This window comes from Rhea americana, unplaced genomic scaffold (assembly GCF_003343005.1).
Source record: "Rhea americana isolate MKP2758 unplaced genomic scaffold, rheAme1 scaffold_438, whole genome shotgun sequence".
Classification (NCBI taxonomy): domain Eukaryota; kingdom Metazoa; phylum Chordata; class Aves; order Rheiformes; family Rheidae; genus Rhea; species Rhea americana.
In genome coordinates, this window is record NW_028186577.1 from 7196 (window position 1) to 22389 (window position 15194).

Here is a 15194-nt window from a genome sequence, read left to right on the forward strand (position 1 = left end):
CCTGCGGCTGCCGCTGCCCCCGGCGCGGCCCTCACCGCCGCGCTCGGCCCGGCTGACACCTCTGCTGGGATCCTTGCAACACTGGCGGTTCGGAGGCTTCCTGGCATCTTCGGGTGTTTTTTACTGTATTTGGCCAGCGGWGATTGTCCGCAAACTGTTTGAGGGTGTTGTAGCCCCGGGTTTTTGAGATTTCTGCCTCCTAAACTCGTGTCTACTTCCACATGGAATTAAATCGTTATCAAATGCTGMAGGAATAATCGTGTTTTTCCATTGTGTTGAGTCATGTGTTTGCTGCCGTGTATCCCCAAAAGTCAAACTATTCCTTCCTGTGACTGTAGGATGCGACTTCAAACACGTTGTGAAATTCGTCGCAGAATGAAAACCTTCAGTGGTTATAAAAGGGAAAGGCAGCTAGAGCCAAGATTAGATTTAGGAGCCTTAAATGCTTCTATTTGAAAATACAAATTCAGAATGATTTTGTCTCTCTAAGCGGAAAACTGGTTTGTATCGCTTGACCTGCAAGATAGTGGTCTCAATCCAGTTTTTATTTCCAGATAGGAGTACTGCCTTCTGGTGTTCATTCCAGTGTTTACTCACCAGAGATGCTAGTAGATGGGATTTTTCTGAAAGGCTGGCTATTAAAAAAACTATTTGTTTAACTAATTTGGTCAGYCTTGTTTTAAGATTTTAGGCTTGCTGGGTCCTAGAGTGGAAGTGTTTAGAAATCGCGCGTCRTTTTTTAAGTTACCGTTTGGAGGGTACGGAAGCCAGCGCGCGTCTCCTCAGCTTCAGGCCTGTCTTTCTCAGGACTGTTCCTATCCTGCTGAGTCCTGTAATGCGTTTGGAGTCCCATCCTGCAGCCAGAGAAGGGAGCTCTTTGCCACATCGGCAACGCTTGGCTGCATGCGCTTGTGTGACTCTAGATACCCAGATTTCAAGGAGACACAGAAACGGTGCTGAGTGGTGTTGTCTTCCAGGCCCTCAGTCAGCACGTGCTTGTGTCCGTTCCAAGTCATGTTTACAGACTGCTGCATCTGCAAAAGTAGACCGCTTCATTTCCTTACCAAAACCAGGGTGATAAGACCATGTACTAGCCCATCCCTGATAGCACAAGCCCAAGGAGGAGCATAAGAACGAGGCAAACGAAAAGAAACGAGGCGTAAGAACGAATGCAAGGCCCTTTTGCATTCTCTCCCTCTGCACTTGCTCAGCTTCCAGTTGCTTCCAGCTCAGCTGCCTGTTGAGCTAGGTGTGACTTCTGTGTGGTTAGTAACACCGAGCGGGCTCCTTGAACTCCGGTGACTGCCCTCCGGATCCACGTAAACGGATAGCATCCGTAATATCCCGTGGCAAGGCGTTTCACGGCTTATCAAAGTTTTGTGGTTTTATCTTTCTTCCGATTGTTTTGATCTTGCTTTCTATTAGATCTATACCRTTTTTCGTAACGACGAATAACCGGTCTTTCTCTACGCTGTCTGTGCCGCTCGTGGCTCTTAGCTAATCTCTGCCAGGCTGAGGAGTCTTTCCTTGGTTAGGTGTTATATGCAAGATGTGTGCTTTTGATTGCCTTTGTCTGAGACTTTTCCAGTTCTACTTTCTTTCTTTTTTCCTTTTTTTTTTTAGATTAGAAGAATCAGAAATGCACACAGTGTTCAGCAGGAAGGTGCACCAGGGCTTTTTGCAGTGACACAGTGATRTTCTTTTGGTCTCTCTGTCCTTTCTTAGGAAGATATCTGTTAACTACAGATTCCTCTTTTCTCAACTGAGAGCTCATTCTGATACACTGGTTTTTAAGATTGCTTCCCAGGGGTGGCCTGGGCAGGAATGCCTCAGGCAAAGGCTCTGCAAGGTAGTTCAGTAGTGTGTGTATGCTGCATGGGGTGCATACTGGTACCCATTTCAAAAGCTTTTGCATAAATCTCTGTTACAACTCTCTTAGTATTTATTCTAATTCTATCCACATCACGTATGCTCTGTGACTTACTCTGTATAATACTTTGTTTTCATTACTCTTCGACATCCACACTGATCCCGCTCTGACTTTCCAGTTAGTAAAGACTGGAGAGGGATTAAGGGGTACAGTGAGCCCTCAGGGCAGGGAAGAGAGGCATGTCCTCTGGCCATTGAGACACTCTTCTGTCTGCAGAACCAACTGGCTGCATTTTTGGGGGGGCTCTCAGACTTTCTTGGGGGGAACCATGTTATCAATTGCAGAGAGCGTGATTGAGTTGCTGGAACTCATTGCTAAAATTAGKCTTGCCAATTCTTGATGGTCCTGGACTTCTGTTGTGGCACTTGATGGTGAGTTGGTGTTGTCCTTAAGGCATTACATGATCGGTACTAGGTCTCCATGGAAGTAAAATGCTACTTTTTGTGGGTCTGTGCCAGTTGCTGTTGGTGATGCTGAAGCAGCTGCACGCTGCTTCTGGGAGACAGGTGAGTTTAGAGTGAATTCTATGTGACTGGGACTTTTAAGAGGCAGTTGGACAAGAAAGTGAAAAAAACTCCTTAAAATAAGGAAATGTTATGGAATTCAGCTTTCTTGAAAGGCAAGAGTCTCATATTATATATGTTAGGTACTACAGTGTGCTCTTAGTAGCAGTTTCAAGCAATTCACCTTTTAAAAACTTTCGTTACGTATTTTGTAGTTTTGATGTTTTTGAGCATGTCTGTGYAATCTTTTTCCAGCTGACATGCACTTGCTCTGTCGGTATTCCAACATGTTTAGTTTGTGTTCAGAAAGAAGAATTCTTTTTACCGCAGTCACTTATTCCAGCTATAAACTGCCAAATATGTGTGTGGTGACTTTAAGGTTTATACTTAAAGCCTGACAACTGGATGGAAGGTATTTTTGTTCATTTGGTTTACAGAAAACAATCATGAATATAAACTGCCTTTCGTGCCAGTGAGCTATCTTCTTCTGTAGAGGAATAAACATTTTCAAGATCCCTTTGATACCATCCTGATTTCAGCGCTCCACTAAATGTTGAAGAAAGAGGAGTAAATTCTAAATGCAAATGAATTTTGTTCACGGTTATAAGGAAAGTCAGTGCGTGTATCACTGCAAACCTCATGTCCCACAGAACAAGGGAAAACAGAGTTAATTCAGTGAACGTTTCATAACGTTTTATAGCATCTGTAAATATTTATGCAATATGTATATTGCAAGATAAGTAATCATAAATGCCGATGTTTCTGTGTTCTAGTTCAGTGTTTATATCACTGACCAAATGTCTGGGTATTTTTGTATTATAATTATTGTTATGCTGGTCAGTGGATGTGCTTGTATAAGCAGTGCCCACAAACTAACAAAATACTAATAGCATATGAAACCTTTGCCCTATGGGTACTCTGACTTGTATGCTGGTACTTCCAAATGCTATGTCAGGATTTGCTTTCACGCACTGTAACTTCGAGTGAGCATTTTAGGATGGGGAGATGTGTAACTGTGCTTTGTTTTGTCTCTTTCAAAACCAGATCATCTCCCGTTGCCTCTAGGATGGCTTGCGGGGCTTTTTTCCGGTACCAGTAGCAGCTCTGTTTGCAACATGACCTCTGCCTTTTCGTTATAGACTTTTAAGGAGACCCGATTCTGAAGAACCTTACTTCTTAAAGTCAAAGAAATGAGAAAGATCGTCGACAGTGGGTGTAATAGATGCATATTTGAAAAAGCACACAGCAACAAAAACCGAATCGTAGGTGGCATCGCAGATTGAGCAGGCTTTTGCTAAAGCAAGTCGTGGCCAGAGGCAGTTCTAAGACAGACATGCAAGCAGGGATCTGAAGGAATAAATTATCAGGAAATACGTTTAAAAATAAAATAAAGTTTGCCTAAACCAAATGTTTGTGTATAGGACATATAATAATTGTGTGCAAGAACCTGCCTTCCCAGAGAGTAAATGTTGTGGGCAGAAGGAGGTATTTTTAACTGGTCCGGAGTTGAGGGAAACCTTAAGTACTCAAAGCGGACGTGGATGGGAGAATGTTCTTTTCTTTTTTGAAGCAGCCTTCTACGTGTTTTAACAGTGACATTAGGGATCCTTTTAGCCTCCTCCTCTCCAAGAAGCTCAGTGAATCTCTGCTTTCTCCACAGAACATATTTTCTAGACTTTCTCTGGAGTCTCTTAACTGTTTGGCATAACTGTTAAACTCGAAAGAGCTGTTTTCAGCTTGTATATTTAGTTTGGAAAAAAGGCTTATGTGCTCAAAAGCTTGCCTATTTTTTTCCAGCTATATCAGTTGCCCTAGTAAAAGGTATTACCTCATCTCACAAACTTTTATCTTATTTAGAGATTGACACTATCCCAACTTCAGCATGCTACTCTTACTACTGATGCGATAAACTGCATGTCCTGTCCCCTTGATGTCTCCCCTCAGTTCCAGTTTGTGCCTTGACTTCTCTGACTTGTCCTGGCATGCTCGTATTTATTTCTGTACGTGCTTCCTGTGTTTTGAAGCTTGCGAGAAACTCATGAGTTAGTCAAACTGCTTTCTTATCATTCTTCCTGTCCTAGGCAATAGGACTGTTTGGCTTGTTCCCTTAATATTATTTCTCCAAGAATTGGATTTTTTTTTCTCGTGGCCTTTTTATTTATTTATTTGTGTGTGTGTGTGTGTGTGTGTGGATCTTTGACTATTTTGGATGCTGCGTGAAAGATAGTGGGTAGCATTTGGACTTGATACATTTGATGACAAATTATGCCCTCTGTTGATACTCACTCGCAACTTTTCATGTTTTAGGAACTGTGGTCAAAACAGAAAGCTGAGGAGTTTAGCATTTTATCGAAGGCATACATGTAGATCCTGATGCTTGGATGAACGCAGAATGAAAATGCTTCCTGGAGTGGGTGTTTTTGGAACTGGCAGCACTGCCCGGGTACTGGTCCCGTTGCTGAGAGCAGAAGGCTTCTCCATTGAAGCGCTCTGGGGGAAGACCGAAGAGGAAGCAGAACAGCTGGCCGAGGAAATGAACATCTCCTTCTACACGAGTCGGACTGATGACGTCTTGCTGCACCAGGACGTAGATTTGGTTTGCATCAATATCCCTCCACCGCTAACTCGGCAAATTGCTGTGAAAGCTCTAGGTACCTTTTTATCTTTGGAATTGGCCCCCAAATCCATAGTGTTTTGGCGGATTGCGTTTTGAACCTCTTATCCTAGTACTATTCTAGTTGCACCGATGTGCGCATACAGTGCTAAAGGCTCTTTTGTTTGCAATTGGCAAAGCCTTCTGCAAGAGAGATTACCTAGAATTTCTTGTAAAAAAATATTTGTAGTTATAATACTGTTTAAAGGCCCATGTCCTTTTCAGACTGAATTTATGGTGGGGAGATTGTAATAAAAATGATTGAACTAATTTGGAGATGATGATGGGCGAGGGGGAGTTTTTATTAGCATAAAAAAAAATGGTGGTTACTTCATTGCAAACCTCCCTGTGCTCTGGAATAGGAACCTGAAATTTGCCTCGGAGCTGAAGGGGGTGATTGTTCAGCTGTGTTTCTTATTTTCCCCACAAATAAAACAACATTTGAAAGTTACAAGTCTTGGAAGAAAATGCTTGCATCTACTTGATAGTCTGATGTCTGAGGACTTAAATTCTCTGAAGATGCTGTCTTCAGTGAGTATGCTGTTAGCCTGGCCACAGCCCTGGCAGCAGGGATCTAACAAGGAGGTCTGGATCAGAGCCCTCGGGAGAGAAGGGTGATAAATCGAACTGGTTGGGCAGGGAGGTAGGAGCCAACTGCATGGGCGTCCTGACATTTCTTAATTTTCCAGTGCAGGACTCTGTAGTGTTAATGTTCCTCTTGCATAGTRCAGTGCTGCTGTGACTTTGTGTATAATTCTGTAAATAACAAGTGTGATATTTTTATTGTGTTTACAGTAGATATACATGAATTCATTTCAGGAGGGAGAAATATGTTAAACTGTGTGAGCCAGGGTGATTTGTTCTTAACATCATTGCTCTACGGTAATTTGTTTTGGAAGTAAATAACTCCTCACAAAAACCTTTTGAAATGCCACTTAGATACGCACAGAGATATTTCAGGCTTTATCATCTCTTATGTTGTTCGTTTGTTTGATTTTCTTTCTTTCTTTTTTTTTTGGACTGTAAGTCAAGCTTTCTCTTAAATACTGAAAATTCTTTTAAACATTTACTAAGTAATAAGCGTTTAACTAGCTCTCATAGCTTTTGACGGTCAAGTATGAAGTGATCTAAAAGGGAGACTTAGACCTTCTCTGGTGAATTAGCAGCTAAAAGATGAATTTGGATTTTTCTGCAAAGATTGGGAACCCATCAGATGACATTACCCAGAGGAGGTAAAGGAGTCAAAGCTAGTGCAGAAGTACAGAGGCGGTATGTTATGCTTAACTGCAAGGTAGATATTTATGCTTCGGCTGAAAATTGAAAATGCTAGGCAGATCAGCGGATGAAGTAGCAAAGGACAATTTATTCTTCACTTATTTCTATGTTCCCTGAAATGTTCCCATCTGCAAATCGGTACGACTATCTCAAACACAGTTTGAGGCTGCTCCTGTCTTTTGGCTTTCTAGATTTATTGAAATGGTATTTATATACCTGCTACTAAATATGTCATGACATATTTTAAGCACAATATTGAATAGCTTCAGCATTTTGGAGCAACAAAAAATCAGAACAAAGATGTGAAGTATGTCTTTTGGGGAAATTCAGATTGACCTAGTGATATTTGTGATTAGAAGATTCTTGTCTTGGCTGGGAATTGTATATGATACTAGACTGAGATTTTACTAGCTGAGAGACAGGGATTTAGGAAAGATCAGATGTGGTGCAATGGAAATAGTCTGTCATATTGTGCTCTTACATTTTATTTTTATACATATTATTTATATGTATATATTTATACATAAAAGAGAGCCCTAGTGTTTCCAGGGTGTTCTATTTATTTGCATTAAATTTCTCACTGTCACCCAGCAACGAGCATAGGTACAATCCTGGTATAACAGGTGCAAAATAATAATGCTAGATTGAATTCATGAACCAGACAGAACAGATCAAAGCCTAGAGAATAATTCAAATTAAAACAGAGTAATCTTATGGTTTATCTCAGCAGGTGAAGCAAGGAGCTATTCTAAAATTTGTGCTTCTTTTGATCTCGGAGGAACTAAATTTAATTTTGTGGTTCATGTCCCACAGTTAAAATGCATTCACCTCTGTGTTAAATGAACTCAGAACTGAATGACAGGCTAGAGTGGAATGTAAAGTATACAATATGTATATGAAGCCAAGTTTAAGGAGACAAAACATTAGAAATCCTCAGATAAACATTTTTTCAGGATGTGAATGGTAACAGTGTTGCCCATACAGAGCCCAGCCTTCAAATGGATACTTTCTGGAAGGGCTACAAAGGAAGCCTTTTACTTTGCATGTTTTGAATTATGTGGGTTGATTACATAGTTTAAGAATAAGAAATCTTAGCAAAATACATTGTTTGGACACCTGATTTTGTAGAGTTACTGCACATACCTGTAAATTATGAAGGAGAGAATCAGCAAGGGCTATATCACTGCTTTGCATTATGACAAATCCAGATTTCCTGTTCTGAAACAGGATGAACAAGCACGTTATGAGTGCTCTTTGCATGTTTTGCTTCCCATGTCTGTAACAAATAGCATGGAAGTCTTGTCAAGACTTATGCAAACAAGAAACAAAATGAAAGAGCATTTTGGACTGAGCTGTCATTCATTGGGAGGCTTCCAAAGCAAGCAAGTCTGAAAGTAAGCTGATTGCTTTATGAAGACTCCCCTGTCACTCCCAAATTCTTATGATGGGCAAAGCAATAACCTAGGATGCTTTAGTAATGGCCAGCTATGCATCTTTCTAGGTTCAACCTCAGATACCGTACATTATTCAAAAGCCAAGTGAATAAAGTAGTGGAACTTCAATTCAGTGGAATGGACATATTCACATAGGATAAATAGTTTTAGTAGTTTGAGTCAGCRTTGCAACACAAGCAGAAAGAGGCAAGACTAGGGAGATTTTGGMTATTTATAGGAAGTGTTGTATGAGCTGCTGTGCATATGATGGCCAGGAGGTAAGCAAACGGGTGAAGCAGTAGCTGTCTTGGTGGCAAGGCCATCCCAGCCCACTCCTCTGCTACGTGACCCCCAGCCGGGTGCCCCTGCTAACTGCATTGCCTGGTGAACCCTTGCACCCCATCCCTGTATTTCATTCACTGGAAACATTCGATTTTTCTCCAGGTTTTCTTTTTCCTTAGTCCTCTCCTTCCCCTGAAGGGTTTTTGAGGTTAGTTGAGGAGAGATCCATTTACCATGGATTTGAATGGTGGGGTCACAGTGAAAGGGGCTGAGAAGAGTAAAGTTTGTKCTGTGTCAGGAGACAGGAAAGCAATACAGGTGGGATGAGAAAGCAGTGGGTTTTCTGTGCTTCTGTTTTATTAACCAGTGCTTTAAAATACTTCTTAAACAAGGCAAGTTTTGGATCTGACATGGCTAACTAGCTGCAGGAGAAGCTGAGAGCTCTTGGCTGATAGCCGGTATGGGTCTGACTRAAGATATAAGACTCCTTTAAGAGAGAGAGAGAAAAAAAAAGTGATTTAGTTTATTTTGCCATCCAAAAAGTCTCAGTTCATCTGCTACTTTTTGATTGCTTCTATAGGATATAAAAACTCTCTGGATCAGATATTTCATGGCCTGAAACTATATTTTGGGTGTATCGAATGAGTGAAAAGTGAAGGATGTCTTTCTAAATGTTTAGCTTATTTCCTGAGTCAGGAATCAGTTTGAAAATTCTTGGAATCTAGCATGGGATTTTATGTCTGAATATGGGAGTGGATGATTTGTTTAAGGAATCCTGGGTATGGAGTCAAAAATTTTTTTTCCTCTTCATCCTACTACCACAACTATAAATAAGAATAGCTTTTCTTCTGTGCATGGAGCTAGTAATAAACATTCTGAAGAGTGTATCTGCTTGGAAATGTATTTTGAAAAGATGATTTCTGCTGTATCAGGAAGAGAGTAGCAGTCTATTCAGAATCTGAACAGATTGCTTTAGTAAGGRATATTGAGTGTTCATGCTTTCATTAAGCACTCTGATAGAAATACAGGTGTTTCAAGGAGGTATTTCCTCTTTCATCTCAAGTGGTCTTGCAGGCACTTGCTATGTGCTTCCCTTTCAGCTTCTAAAATAACCTGCTCAAGTCTGAATGCAGTCCATACTGTGGAATAGTTGGCGTGGTCCCTGATRGAGTGGTTTGGGTCAGTGCCAGCTGTCAGACCCCCCAAGCAACCCCCAGGCACAATTTAGGGACCAATCTGGGCTAAACGCTGTTCCCAGCCAGCCTTTTGGATGCAGGCATCCTGCTTTGGAGAGCAAGGTGCRTTTGTGGTATGAGTATGGGCCCTTCTATGACAGTTAGTTTTGGTACCAGCAAATAGACCTAAGCCTGTATAACTTACTAGCACAGATGTAGGTTCTGGATTTTACTGGATGATGATTACATTCTCGGCCTTAACTCCAATTTGTTAGTTCATCCTTTTGTCTCTCTTGGGTCCATGTTCAAGCCAGGTCTTCAAAAGACCTGCTGGAGTCTCCCTTAAAAAGGGGAAAAGGAGCAAAAGAAGATGACCTAGCCTGATAAGAAGAGTGAGACTGACTGGCTCTACAAGGCAGGTGGTCCTTGTCACTGAGAGAAACAGTGAGCTGGTGCTAGCTTCCTCAGTTTCATTAAGCACTGAGGTTAGGCAGGACCACTTTCTCTTTACCATCTGGGCAYGCTCTTCCTGTGTCTTAGTTCCAAAAGCATCATCACCTTGATGAAATAGCATTTAGCTGCTCCTTAGATCCTGCCCTCTACAGAAGGGACACTGACCCCATTACAGGTGGCTGAACCAAACTTCTAAAGATCGAGGGAGTTGGATGTTTTTGCTGGAGGTGTGTAATCAGGTTTTGCAGTCTGGTCTCATCAGCATGTCTTTCCTCTGCTGACACAGTGGACTCCTACTGGTGCCAGAGCCTGTTTCTGTTGGCAAAACCATCATAAATGATTGGAGCATGTAGAATGAAGATTGCTCTTGAGAGCAATCTACAAAATAGACTTTTTGCTTTTTCCGCTTCTAACCAAAATACTAGTCAAAAGGCATGCAGCCACTTGATAACTGCCTTATACTCTCACCAGGGCAGAACTCAGCATGGTTTTGGGAAGGATGCTAAGGCCAGTCACCTCAAGCCCCTTCAGGGTTGACTGCGGTCGTTACCAGTCTGAGAGCTACATACCTTTGTACTAAGATGATTATGTTAAATATGTAGTTTCACATTCACTGACAAAGCATATAACATTAAATAAGAAACACTTTCCAAGGAATCATCACCAAAGCATAGAGGGTCTGCAGAGGCTCTGAGTTGTTAACTGCAGTGTGGGCTAACAGAGAAACTTGCATCTCCCAGGAAGCAAAAGAGCACTGGCTTTTATGATGTTGAATGGACAGCCTGTTTCTTGAATAAAGAGAAAATAAGTAAGTTTGGGGGAGWAAGTTTGGCAAAAAGAGCAGCGTCCGTTTAAGTGGTAGGGATCGAGGGTAAGAGAGGCAGAAATGGTCCCTGGACGGGTTACCAGTGSGTAAGCAGGAATATCTGGCAGGCAGCAAGATAGCGGGAAGCTCCTGGAGGCAGCRGGGAGTTTGACCCAACCCGTTGTTCATCAAAGCTTCTTGCGTTGTATACTTGTTTAGGGTGTTTCTTTGGAAAAGACTGCTAAAAATTAATAAAGCCTGAGGTTTATTATTTTTMTGCTCTTTGGATAAGAACTGTTTGTACTCAAACCATTGCTAGCAATGACAACTTTGTAGTCCTGTCATTCTCCTGACTGGATTTTGATTGTACCTATTAGAAGTATCTGTTTAGGGGTGGCTTTAGTGTGTCCATTCTCTGGCTGAGTTAGACCTAGMGATCTATCACAAGAACCCCTTTTTTTCACTTTATTCTGCTCGCCAGCAGCTGGACTGTTCTGATGGCTTACTGAAAGGTTTCCTCGGTCCAGCCAGGAKGTGGAGTGTTCGATGCAGGAACTGCACTGTGGGATTCAGCTTGCCGTATTATGTAAGAGCCTGATTTTAAGTGATTATGCTGTGATCTTTTCCTTGGGGAATCGATAAMATCCAAGGCAGTTCTGAGAAAGGAGCGCAGTCCGCTTCCATGTACRGAGTAGCTTTCAGAGATGTGCCTGCTACTGTATGCTGCATTTCCTGTAACTCTTAGGCAGAAAATGTAGCRTGAAGAGGCTGACCTTCAAGTCAGACATCACTAGTTACTATCTGGAGACTTTAGATGTGTCTCGCAATATTATATTGAAAAATGCCTGTAAGTATTTATCAGAATAGGCATATATGGAAAAGTAAAAYTATGCCATAAAGAAGAAGGAAAAGAAGGAAGGAAGAAAAAGGTGAGGATGGGGAAGGGAGAAGGAATCGCAGCAGGGTGTGTGATGTAGGAGTCTGGCTGAAGCTTGCCTTGAGATGCTATTTCTGCTTAGAAGTAAAAGAATGAATTATTGACTGTCCCAATTGATTCAGGCAGGGAGCAAGATGAGCACATTGCTAGTGATAAGACCTCAAAGTGGGTCAGCTTGCAAATGAGGTTCTCATAGTGATAGTAAGATACAAAGTCATAATCAAGTCTCCCCTTCAGTCACTTTTTSTCTGCAGAGCACAGATTCCCATGATGGTTTTCCTTCTCTGGCTGTAGAGACATTTGTGTCTTGTTTTGATGGATGATGCTGTTTGACCATCWGCCTATTGCTGTTCCACCTAATAACTCATGGCATCGTAGTCCAATTTCACCTAGATTTGCCTACCAGAGGGAGATTTCCTGAATATTAAAAAAAAAAAAAAAAGAAAAAGAAAAAGAGGCTAGGGGCGGGGGGATGTGAATGAGTATCCTACTAGAGGGAAAGCAGAGAAAGTAAAGGGTGGTGATGGTGGTGGGTTCCCTCAGCAGAGTTTAAAGCAGTTGCTCAGTCTTAGGGTTTTTTGGTTGGTTTTTTTTTTGATTTTGGAAGCCCAAAGTATATCAGATTTATTTTAGTGGGACTATTTCATTTCTGGAACATGCTTCTAAACAAAATAGCCTGCCACCCTTAATTTGAAAGAGCRGAATTAAAATGGAACAACTGAGCTGCCCCACCGAATGACAATCATTGTAAAACCTTGTCACAAACTTAAAAACTCTCTCTTCCTTTGGAGCCTTTCTCTGTGGGAGTTTGGCTCTGCAACCAAAACATCTTGGAAGCAGCTTTGAGTCTTGCGGTACACCTGATGTTCTTGTGTTAATTCTTAGACCTTTGCCTTTGAAATTGCACTAGGAAAGTCCAACTCTTAGAAGACATTGCTTCATGGCAAGCATGTGAGCATGCTWGTCTTCCGTGAGTGCCATTTGTTTTTGTTTTTGTTTTACTGCAGGAATAGGGAAGAACGTGATCTGTGAGAAAGCTGCTACCTCTGTGGATGCCTTCAGAATGGTTACAGCTGCCAGGTATTATCCCAAGCTGATGAGCATCGTTGGCAATGTTCTCCGTTTCTTGCCAGCCTTTGTGAAGATGAAGCAGTTGATAGAAGAACACTACGTGGGCAATGTGATGATCTGTGATGTGCGAGTTTACGGAGGAAGCCTGCTCAGCCACAAGTACAACTGGATCTGTGATGAGTTAATGGGAGGAGGTGGCCTGCATACAATGGGGACATATATTATTGACCTCTTAACTCATCTCACTAGCAGGAAAGCAGAGAAAGTGCACGGCTTGCTCAAGACTTTTGTGAAGCAGAACACAGCTATAAGTGGGATCCGTCATGTCACTAGTGATGACTTCTGCTTTTTCCAGATGCTAATGAGTGAGGGTGTCTGCTGCACTGTGACTCTCAACTTTAACATGCCTGGATCATTCATTCATGAAGTCATGGTTGTTGGATCTACCGGTCGCCTTATAGCTCGTGGCACGGACTTGTATGGGCAGAAGAACACGGCACTCCAAGAAGAACTACTGTTTACAGATTCTCTGACTGTCAACAAAGGCCTTTTGGAAAAGGAATTTAAAGACATCCCACTGCTCTACCTGAAAGGAATGGTGTACATGGTGCAAGCATTGCGACAGTCTTTCCAAGACCAGGAAGATCGTCGGACATGGGATCATAAACCTGTTTCTATGGCAGCCTCTTTTGAAGATGGCCTGTATATGCAAAGTGTAGTAGAGGCCATCAAGAAATCCAGCAGGTCAGGAGAGTGGGAAGCTGTGGAAGTGATGACTGAGGAACCAGACGCCAATCAAAATCTTTGTGAGGCACTGCAAAGAAATAACTTATGAACAGTCCTGTCCTGGAAGATGGGACAGTTAACATTTCCAGCTGCAACTGTAAAAATCTCTGTTTTTAAGATATGTAGATTCTTATTTAATATGCTGAGTCTCTTTTTTTTTTTAATGTGTGTAAAATATGTCATGTTCTGATAGAAACTGTTCTGATTTAAAATTGTTTGAAGAGTTTTAAATGTTTCCTTTTTCAAAATGTTTAATTTTTGTCTTGGAGACTGTTAAGAAAACTTGAATTGCCCTTTGCACTTGCAGTAGCTAAAGTGAAGCATGGGATCTCTGCCATTGCATGGCTTGAAAATGGGATGCAATCCCAAATGCACAGGTTGSTTATTTTAACAGTTTTAACATTAAGGCAAGTAGAGCAGGATCAGGGAGCCAGGTGCCTTTGCCTTCTCTCTTGGGGATTGACTTAGTTTTACTCCTCAGTTTGTAAAATTTTATAAAAAAGAAAAAAGTGTGGTGATGTAACAGATCTCTAAATTCCTGTAGTACAAAGAGTAGAAGGAACTGAATACAGTTTGTAAAATAAGGATCAGTTTTTGGCTTCTTGTACCTGGCAGAAGTCTTTCAAATTCATGTAATGTGCTATTTTATTTAAATGATGCTATGGATTCTCTGTTGAGCTTCTCAACAGTCATGAGGAAACTGTTCTGGAAGTCTATGATGGTTTGTGCTATTTCTGCGTATCTGCAGATATTATTCCTTCTACACAAGAGGCTGACTGCATCCAGCAGCTTTTTTCTTTAAGTACCACGTCCGTCAGTTGTGTTTACTGCCTGGCAGCCTAAATGCCAAGACTGTATTGCTATTTTCTCATTTCCGTGACTGTTAATAATGGCCTCACAGTGTCAGAAGTGGGGCGCAGGATTTTCACAATGTTATTGTTAATGAAGCTGTAAAATACTAACCTTCTAGAAATCTGAAGGTGGAAGTAAGAGGGTATTTCCTACCTCTCTCAGCTCCTACGGGCTGCCTGGGGAATCGTCACACTACGCAAATCCTGATAGCTATCCTGGGTAAGTTGTTCTTACTCTCAGACACTGGATATTTACCTTCTAGTCCTGTCCATCCTCACGCCCTCTTACAGTGTGTATCCAGTGGAGATATCTGGCACATCGTGAGTGGAAGCTCATTGCATTTGAGAAATGTTTATCTCTTAGGCTGTTGTTTGGAAAGGATAATCCAATTTTACTACATTTATTTTGTGTACTTGAAAGGTTTTTTTAAATATATTTCACACTAAATTGTAACCCTGTATATTTATGTACGTTAACATGCAAACAGCTTTTTCATAAGCTGGTCCTTCCTGAAGAGTATCTTACTTGTTTTCTACAGAAATAAAAAGTTGTGTTTGTTGAGGGCATTCTTTATGCAGCTATTTGTGYATTTGATTTGGACCAGCTGAAAGCATCCTAGTAACTGTGATCAAAAGACCATCACTATTAGTTGCTAGCACAGCACTCTGTTGTAGCAGATGTCTTACAGCAGCAAAGAAAGATTCTGCTGGKTTTTTTTATATCTATTCATTGCAACTTCCTGCATTTGGGGTTAATTGCCTGCTAAGTCATTCCTCCWTTCCATGCTCTATGAAAAACAAGGAGATACTTCCATAGAGCCCAAGAAAAGGTACTGGTCACCCATGTATCACAAATGGAAAGAATGTCACGTGAAACCTATTTCCCACCTCCTTGTTGTTTCCTTCCTATCAACCTCTATGATTAATGATCTCTATTTTCTATCTCAATGCAAAAATTGCTGGAAGGAGCAAAGTAAGAAGCAAAATCCCCACTGGTTAGATGGGACTATTTTTGTTTTGTTTTGTTTTGTTTTTTCTTA

The 15194-nt window shown here is 41.4% G+C and overlaps 1 protein-coding gene across 1 annotated transcript; it reads left to right on the forward strand.

Annotated features, from left to right (window-relative positions):
* Positions 1 to 999: 999 nt before the first annotated feature.
* Positions 1000 to 14721, forward strand: GFOD2 (Gfo/Idh/MocA-like oxidoreductase domain containing 2). Its single transcript, XM_085315721.1, has 3 exons — positions 1000 to 1265; positions 4741 to 5084; positions 12454 to 14721. The coding sequence occupies exons 2-3, from the start codon at positions 4826 to 4828 to the stop codon at positions 13350 to 13352; spliced, it is 1158 nt and encodes a 385-aa protein (XP_085171847.1). The 5' UTR covers positions 1000 to 1265; positions 4741 to 4825; the 3' UTR covers positions 13353 to 14721.
* Positions 14722 to 15194: the final 473 nt, after the last annotated feature.